The following is a 9,440-nucleotide window of genomic DNA, read 5'->3' as shown; positions in this document are numbered from 1 at the left end:
CTGCAATTCTTTTGGCTTTTTTAGTTTTTCCAGACTTCAGTTCTCTAAATATTCATCTCCTTCTTCAGCCTCTGCTTCTACTGAGTCTATGCCAACTTCTTCGTAATCTTTTTCAAGGGCAGCCAGATCTTCCCGGGCTTCAGAAAATTCTCCTTCCTCCATTCCTTCCCCAACGTACCAATGTACGAAGGCACGCTTGGCATACATGAGATCAAACTTGTGGTCAAGACGAGCCCACGCTTCAGCAATTGCAGTCGTGTTACTCAGCATACAGACAGCGCGCTGCACCTTCGCCAGGTCACCGCCTGGCACCACAGTTGGAGGCTGGTAATTAATGCCTACCTTCAAGAAAACAAAAACTTTCCTTATGAGTGCTGAGGCTTAAAGACTTATTTCTGTTAATCATTAAACATCACTATAGTTATGCACAAATAAAATACGTTATGGTTACTGTGCACTTCATCAAAATATTAAACAGGAACATCACAACACTGCAGAACGACCATTACCTCTGAATACAACACAATTCCTAACAACTCAAACATCCAGCACTGAAAAAGCTACACAAGTACCTTGAATCCAGTTGGGCACCAGTCCACAAACTGAATTGTACGTTTAGTCTTGATGGTAGCGATGGCTGCGTTGACATCTTTGGGAACAACGTCCCCTCTGTACAACATGCAGCAGGCCATGTATTTGCCGTGGCGAGGGTCGCATTTTACCATCTGGTTGGCAGGTTCGAAACATGCGTTGGTGATCTCGGCCACAGATAACTGCTCGTGATATGCTTTTTCAGCAGAGATGACAGGGGCGTATGTTACCAGGGGGAAATGGATTCGTGGGTATGGAACAAGGTTAGTTTGAAATTCCGTCAGGTCTACATTGAGAGCTCCATCAAAACGCAGTGAAGCGGTGATGGAGGAAACAATTTGCCCAATTAATCGGTTTAAATTGGTGTAAGTGGGACGTTCAATGTCAAGGTTACGACGACATATATCATAAATGGCTTCATTATCTACCATAAAGGCACAGTCTGAATGCTCCAGTGTCGTGTGGGTAGTTAGAATTGAGTTGTACGGTTCCACTACAGCTGTGGAAACTTGTGGTGCTGGATAGATCGCAAACTCTAGTTTAGATTTTTTTCCATAGTCAACAGAGAGCCTTTCCATAAGCAGGGACGCAAACCCTGAACCAGTGCCTCCTCCAAAACTATGAAAGATAAGGAAACCTTGCAGCCCTGTGCACAGATCTGCCTATAATGCAGTGGAAAAAAAAAGTGGGAGAAAAGAAGTTATTGATGATTTTGGAGAAAACAGTATTAAAATAATAATTCAAAAGCATTTCCTTCTTAAGTTTGCTGGTTTTTATTATAACAATCTAAAACTAACAATCTTGAAAGGTGGTCTTCCTCTTTTCTTGCATGTGTTTTATTCAAAAGTATCAGTGCCTCCGCATAACTTTTTCTGAATAGGACTACTTTAAAAGTTGCTTATTGTCTTTGATCCATTTTAATACTTCTGTAAGGAAGAGCAGCTGTGTACCACTGTGACCAGTTACTATAAATTCCAGCTGAGTGAGAGCTTTAGAATCTATGTTCCCATTCTAGCTTTCAGCAAGTATCAATCAGATGTTGAAAACAAGGTGTTTTTTTTTTTTTTTAATTTTTGCGATTTTAAATAGACAATCACTATTTCACTTTGAATCACATCATCCTACAGGAATTTCTGACAATGCAATGTCAAGATTAAAAAAAAAAAAAACAGAGAAATAATTAAACTTGCTAAGCATTCGACCAAAACATGAGGTTCAGAGTACTAGAAATATTTTGCATGACACATAATGGCATGATTCAAACTGAAAATAACAAACAAAAAAGTATAACGTTGTTATACTCAAAACTTTTATAATGCTTCTGAGGTACCCTTAAAATACTTTCAAATAATGGTATTTCAGAGCCTAAAAAGTTTTAAGTTTTACTGACTGAATTTTTATTTAACTGGGGGAGGGGGCAGGTAGAGCAAGGAGATAAGAATTTTGTTTTGTTTTAAACCATCAACTATGCACAAAATTCTTAGGGAGAAAACGCATCAAGCCATCGTTATAAATAGCTACACAGCTGTGTCAATTATTTTAAATACTGATTTGCAGCACGAATTCTTACCAGTTTGCGAATGCGGTCTAGCACTAGATCGACAATCTCTTTTCCAATGGTATAATGGCCTCTGGCATAATTATTGGCTGCATCTTCTTTCCCAGTAATGAGCTGTTCAGGATGGAATAGCTGCCTGTATGTGCCTGTACGTACTTCATCTACAAAGAAACAAAATACCACAACATAAATTTGATCTGTTTGTTTCTGTGTGCGCTGCCTGGTGACTACACACTAAGTGCACATGTCAAAAGAGTGTAGACAGCATCACTGACTATATGCAGCTTGTCCAACTAGCCTAAAAAGTTGGCAGAACTTCATCCCCTTTGCTTAGGGGAAAACATCAGGCACTCACAAAGCAGCATTTGCACCCAAGAACACTCAGAAAACTACATCACAGGTACAGACAAGATTCCGGATAGCAATTAAACAAAACTCTGGATGCAGTGCAGCAGTGTAGAAAGATTATCCAGACTGTAAAAAAGTTCTATTGTTTTTCAGATGTTGTTACCTGTAGACCATTATTCCATTTCTTCGAAATAATAGCTTCAAATGTCAAAACGGCATCCAGGCACACACTTTTCAAATCTACAGTGTTCTGAACAAACAAAAACGACTACACTGAAGATCTTTAATGTTGGGTACATACCAACTACGGTTGGCTCGAGGTCCACAAACACTGCTCTGGGAACATGTTTACCAGCTCCTGTCTCACTGAAGAAAGTGTTAAATGAATCATCTCCACTTCCCATAGTTTTATCGCTCGGCATTTGGCCGTCAGGCTGGATCCCATGTTCAAGACAATACAATTCCCAACACGCATTGCCAATCTGAACACCAGCCTGACCAACGTGGATGGATATGCATTCACGCTGCAAATCAAAAACAGAACGATAACGAGATATGGGGCTACCTGTCTTCTAGATTTTATTCTCATAATAACTAGCTACCTGTGGGTTGTATCTTTGCACGATCCTTCTCTGCTGCTATTAGTCTAGTGGAAGGTATCCTGGCCCTGGCAGAGGGGTTGGATCTAGATATTTAAGGTCCCTTCCAACCCAAACCATTCTGGGACTCTATGATTACCTGGTTGCTCTTTAGTGATGATTTAACTGATCAAATTGTCTGCTGCTGGCAAGACTCTACTCACCTTAGTTCACCTGGGCTGACTTTGAGAATGTTAGATCTTAAAGACAACATAGTCTCTATGAGCACACAGGGTGAACAGAGATTCATCATTCCTTACCATGCCGCACTTTTATTATTCAACATTCTGCCTAGTCCCCTTTTCACCTTCCTTTAGTTTTGGAAGACTTCTTTATATAACATCCCCTTGATTGGTTTCCAAATGATGTACTGGGTAACTGTGGCAAGAATCTTTCCTGCACAGGACCACTTAATATATTTTCCTTTAGTGCCCTCGACCCCACGTTTTACCACTCCCCGGGGCCCTGCGGCCGCCCCTCGCCACCGGCACCAGCCCCGCGCGCGCCTCACCCCTCCCCGCCTCGCAACCGCCGCCGGCCCCGCCCCCCGCCGCAGCCGTTGGCTGCCGCTCGGATCCCGCTCCGCTGATTGGCTATGCTTTCCCGCCGCCTCTGCCTTCAGTCAGCCCCGCGCCTCCCGCACGTCTCGCCTCACCAGTTTCTCGGCCTCACCCCCCTTGAACTATTAATTCTCTAATATTAATGTAATAATAACTAACTAACTTCTCTCCTCCCCAATCCTGACGTACTGCTACCGCGGGAAGACTGCCCGCAAGCCCTGCCGCAGCACGCTCAGCCATACCCCCTCCCTCCAGACTGCTGCCGCCGCCGCCGCAGCAGCACTCCCAAACACTCTCCCCTGCGCTGCCCTCCCCTTCCCCTTCCCCTCACTCTTTCCCTTCCTTCTCCCTCTCCCTCTCCCTCTCCCCTCCCCAGCCGCGGGGCCCGTTCCCCACCATGACGCCTCGCTAAGCTCCTGCCGTGCTACCGCCACCCGTCGAACAGCACCAACGGTCGGGGCCCAACGGCCGCCGGCCTGTCGCGCTCGCGCGCTGGCTCCCCATTGGCTGTCCCCCGGGCGGTCTAGAGGCGAACGGAGACCGCTGATTGGCCGAGGCGCCCTTCGCCCCACGTGAGGCGATGATTGCCACATGCTCTGCCGACGGCGCGCGAGCAGCGGTGTCCTCCCTCCCGTCTCCTTTTTCCCTTTCCTTTCTCCCAGAACGTCCTTCTCTCCGGCGGACAGCAGACCCCCGCCACGCTCCGCAGATCGCAGCCTGCCCGGAGGTTTGTCCTGGTGGGCAGAGGGGGCTGGAGTCGGTCCCTGCTCCGCGAGGCGCGGCGGCGCTCCTACCGGCGCAGAGATTGTTCTTCTGTGGCGTTGGCTCTGCCTCACAGGCCACCAGGTCCCACTGAAAGAAATCTAGCCAAAGCCCTCGCTTATTTTAATGTACTTCTAGTCAAGATTGGGGAGGCAGGCATTACAATCAAATGGTCCTTTTTTTTTTTCTTACCGAGACTATTTTTTTACCTTGGGCATAGCTTATTCGCAGCCTTGTACAGTAGAAATATACAGTCTAGATCATTATCCTTAGGAGAGAGGGAATGCGAGTTGGAGAAAATGCTTAGAGGGAGCTGCCTGAAAGTGGAAATGGGAGAAGAAATTGGCCGTGGTGTTACTAACGCCAGCCTATTGACGCTCTGCGCCAGTAAACAGCATCCTCCCTCTCTATTTAAAAAACGCTGAGCTGAGCAAAAGGCGCTTCTCTGTGTCAGGGCTCTGCCCACAAGGCTTATTTTGGGTTATTGGGGGCAGTTAAGTTCTGTTGCCCACTGTGTATCTGTGGTTCTAGGAGAAAATCTTTCGAAAGAAACTACAAAATAGTGTTTTGTCGTTGGGTTTTTTTTAAAGATTGAAGCTAGCATATTTTTCTATGAGATGCCAGTTGTTCCGATGCAAGTTTCATACAATTTTTTAGATGAGGTTTCACAACCAATTGCACTTAAAGCTACATCTGAGGGAAGAATTTAAAACTGAGATTAGTACCTGGTTCCTGCTATCATTTTGATTTTTTATTTTTTTTTTAACAAACCTTTTTAGAAAAGCAGTTTATACCAGGGAACTGGTGCAAATATGGCCACATTCTTACTAAACAGATTTTTCCCAGTTGTACTCACGAATCCAACACCAGGATTTTTACCATTTTAAATTTCTGTTAGTTTTATATGGTCAATGTGCTATGGAATATTGAGCTGAAGGAGATCTATGACATGACTTGCTTTAATTTACACATGCTATTGTGTACATAATTTAAATATATGTATGTATCTCTGGTTAGGTTGTGGATTGGGCTGGTTCATCACCAAGTTCTTTAATACACAGAGGACTAGGAGTGAGCAAGTAAGATAACCCTCACGCACATATAATCATATCCTAAATTGATCCTGGTATTAGTGGTGAGGTTATATTTAAAGTACCAAAGGCTGAAGTACTTCCTTTATTATGGAGACTTTCAACCGTTCTGTGTAGAAAAGGCTTGCAAAGACAAATTAATTTTGTACTAAGGATGAACTAGTTTATGGTTGAAATTTTACTTTGGCCTTAGAGTTAGTTTAAAGCCCAGGACAGAATTGTTTTAAGAGGTAGGTGTACAGCTAGATTCTGAAAGTAGTAGGCCTAATGAAGATTGCCATGATAAAAGAGAATGTAATTCTGTCAGTCGGTGCTTCATCCATCCTGAAGCTTATCTTTGGCAACGTGGCCTGTTTTAGATGAAGTTTAGAAACACCAAAGTAATTTGAAAATAGGCCTATCTGGGCGCTTTTTTTTTCATTATTTATATATTGTTCTCATTTTAAAGGTGCCAGACGCTTTATTGTGTTCAGTTCTTTATGCTGATTTACATCCATGCAATCATTGCTCTTTATCGTGTGTTATAACTCCATTTTGAAGCAGAAAAGTTGGTAAAATTTCTCTTGAGAGTGAAAAATCTGTTTGAATTACTTTACATAAACATTGCATTAGAAGGGCCAGCTCTAAGTGTAGGCACTTTCTTGTGTAAAGTCCTAGCTTCCATCATACAAAGCCTGGAAAACCAGACTGGTAAGAATCAGATGTTGGGCAGAAGCCCTTTCTGAAACAAAGATAGCACCACTCAGCAGCAACAGCATATTTCCTGTGATCATCTTTTCTTTGGATCCGCCAGCCTGAGTCTACTGGGCTTGTCATCACTGCTTTTTGTCCCTGTTCCATCCCTTTCCTTTTCTGGAAGAGATACAGGGAAAACAGTACGGTGCTGGGAAGTCTTGAAGCAACGCTTAAGCTGAATGCAATCCTGTATTTAGTTTGGAAAACAAAAAAAGATGAGAGGGCACACGTATTTGCTTGTGAAGTTTATCCTTTTTATCTTTGGGGTTTTCTTTTTATGAATAAACTACCAAAATTAAGGTTTCTTTATGTTCTACTTTAATATATTAATATCAAAATGTATTATTATAAAATTGTATTGGATGATTTGAAAACAAGTATCATCTCACAGATCTTTCTGTGAGTAGCTTTTCTGCAGAAGTTATGGAGGTGACTTTAAATGTTGGTGGTTTTCAGTACAAATGACAGATTATGCTGCAAAGGTGGCCCTTTTTGGACACGCCCCTCAGTGTATGCAGGACAGAAAGCAAGCTTTGAAGGGACAATACCTTTAGTTTTGTTTAGACAACATTGTCTTAATGTAATAGAAGTATCCCAAGGCGATATGTATGTTTCTGAAAGTGATAGTGCCCTTAACGTCATTGCTCCTGTTTTCCTTCTGCAACTCGCATCTGATAGAGATGTGCTTAGTGTGCATTTGCATCTGAATTGTACACATGCTTGTTTGTCTGTTTGAATCTTGAAACGCGATGGATTAGTAAAGGTTGACAGACTTTATATTAGAATAAAATGTTATGCCCTTATTATATTGGGTCTCTAAATCCATTGAGGGTCTTTAGATATTTTGGCTAAGATTTTTTTTCTGTTTTCCTTATTCCCTTCCCCCTTCCTGTCCATTTCCTCTTGCAAGTCCTTTCACATTTTTTTAAAACTTCTGTTATACATTTTCATTCTCTTACTATTTTATCTGTAAATTATTCCTATGTTGGTATAAACCAGTCATTCGGAGGCCTATTCTTTACTCTCCTGCAGTAAAATGGAACTTTGGGTACAGGCCAAGATAGGATAGGGTCTGAAATTGGAGAGGGCAAAAGTGGCCATGACATTATTTTTAGCACACCATCATCCTTGGGACATCAGTATTTCCAGTAACTTCCTAGTTAGTGACAACACTTACGAGTATATCATTCTTAACTTCTCATCAATATGTCTAATACATTTTAACATAACTGTAGGCAATACACTGCTTGGGCCCTTCCTCCTTACCAAAACTATTAAGTATCATTTGGATGCTAAGTGTCTCGTTTGGAGAAACATAGAATTACTCACAAATAGAGTATGCCTTGATTGGCGGAGAGGTTTCAAGTATTATTATAATTCACTAGTAAATACAAAAAATACTTAAAATTGTTCCTGTTCAAACGTGTAGCAATCTTAAAAATCAAAGTTCTATGTGAAAGGAAGAGAGCGGGGAACTGTGCAAGTCATAGCATTTCTGACTGCAAGACATTCTCTGTTGTAGGTTTTCATGGAACTGTGGATGTTGGAAGCTCAGTCTTAGACTCCACTTCTCAGGTCTCCTGGCTTGCCCACGAGTGGATTCCCTTCACTCTGCCACATGCCTTGCTGAAGACTTAGGAAGCAAACAGGAACCAGTCCAGTTTGCAGAAGAGCTTCTGTTGGAAAATTACTGTAAATGAACTCTCTTTGTCACTTTTGGTTTTGATGAATGTGCGAGTTCTTATGGGAGAATGTTCTATCTTTCTTTTTTTCACCAAAATAAGTCTAATAGTTTCCTAGAATCTTGTCTTACTACAGTTTTCCTTGTGAGTATATAGCTTTAATTGTAAAAGCTATAGTAGAAGTTTTACAACAGTATTTGTGACCTGCAAATTTGCACTGACCAAAACAGGTACACAGAGAGATTTTAAACTCCACCTTGAACCACTGTTTCTTGAAAATGTGTCAGTAATTTAGTGAAAAAGTGTCTTACCTAGAAAACTACACTTCTGTGTGAAAGATCTCTGTAGACAGAAGTTAAAATTGGCTTCTAAAAGATGGAATAAGTCAGTCAAAACTCTTTAGGACCGTGGCAATACCTGTGTAAATCTAAAGAGAAGTTATGTATTCACATAGAAGAAAATTCTATCAAAAATCAATCTAACAATCTGAGTTTTCTTTTATTGTCTTTGCCTCTGACAAAGTTAGTCTGGCAAATCTATTATAAGCCCACGAATTTATACATCAGATACATTAGATTTTAATGCTAGGACCTTTGCCCTGGTGATAATCCTAATAAGAGAATCTGTTGGCGAAGTTTAAGGGTAAGTAATTGAAAAACTGGGATTTGGCTTCTTTTTGTCGTTGTTTGTTGGGTTTTGTTCAGTCTTTTTTTTTTTACATTAACTTGCATCTTTAGATAAAACTGTGTAATTTTCTTTCATCTAGCAAACAGGTTTATCCAACAAGATTGCTGCACAAATCTCTTTTTGACAAAACATTTCTTTCAATGGATAGCAGTGGCTGCCTCAGTGACTTCATGGAAGTATTTATTTTCAATTATTTAATAGAATGGAACGGTGCCCTGGAAGGTGGGTGAAAGTATTCAGTTTTTAGCAAAGGAAGCTTTTAAGACTCATCCTCTTTTTTTTTTTTTAACAGTAGGCCAACGAAGAAGAAAAATTCTATTTTCCTCAGCTATTGTTGGTTGCAGCAAGCACCTATTTGACTGAAACTACAGGTCATTTGGTTACAATTTTGGGGAGAAGCTGTACAACTCCAGAGTGGTTTCACTTAAGTGACATGAAAATATTTTTCAAAAGGCTCTATCCTGCAAGGATATAAACGCTTTTAATTGTCACCACCACCACCAATGGTCGACGAGTTCACACATAGATATTTCAGCAACGTACCATTCCTGCATACAGCAGTGTACCATAGAGTTTCATCTTATTTAGCATATTAGAGGTGCTGCTTTATCTTATTATAAGATAAAACTTTCAGAAATCACATTCGGACAACCTCATGCCTTGCCCTTTGCATCCTCTTTCGTTTTCTCGGCGTCTCTGCAAATTCGTCAACGTTTTCTTGTTTATAACTTACGGTTAATTGCACGTGTTCTCTGCCACTAAAGATTATTTTATAACCACTATAGCTT

The 9,440-nt window shown here is 41.3% G+C and overlaps 1 protein-coding gene across 1 annotated transcript; it reads right to left on the bottom strand.

Annotated features, from left to right (window-relative positions):
* Window positions 1-36: 36 nt before the first annotated feature.
* On the bottom strand, window positions 37-3,021 carry LOC309675112 (tubulin alpha-3 chain-like; the record flags this gene model as incomplete). The annotated part of the gene is made up of 4 exons (XM_082487328.1): window positions 2,799-3,021; window positions 2,162-2,310; window positions 573-1,253; window positions 37-342 (listed from the first exon to the last, which is right to left on the bottom strand). The coding sequence occupies exons 1-4, from the start codon at window positions 2,917-2,919 to the stop codon at window positions 37-39; spliced, it is 1,257 nt and encodes a 418-aa protein (XP_082343454.1). The 5' UTR covers window positions 2,920-3,021.
* Window positions 3,022-9,440: the final 6,419 nt, after the last annotated feature.

This window comes from Vanellus vanellus (genome assembly GCF_965231255.1).
Source record: "Vanellus vanellus genome assembly, chromosome: 8".
Taxonomy (NCBI): Eukaryota; Metazoa; Chordata; class Aves; order Charadriiformes; family Charadriidae; genus Vanellus; species Vanellus vanellus.
Note: the sequence above shows the minus strand (reverse complement) of the source record. Positions and strands in the feature narration are given on the sequence as shown.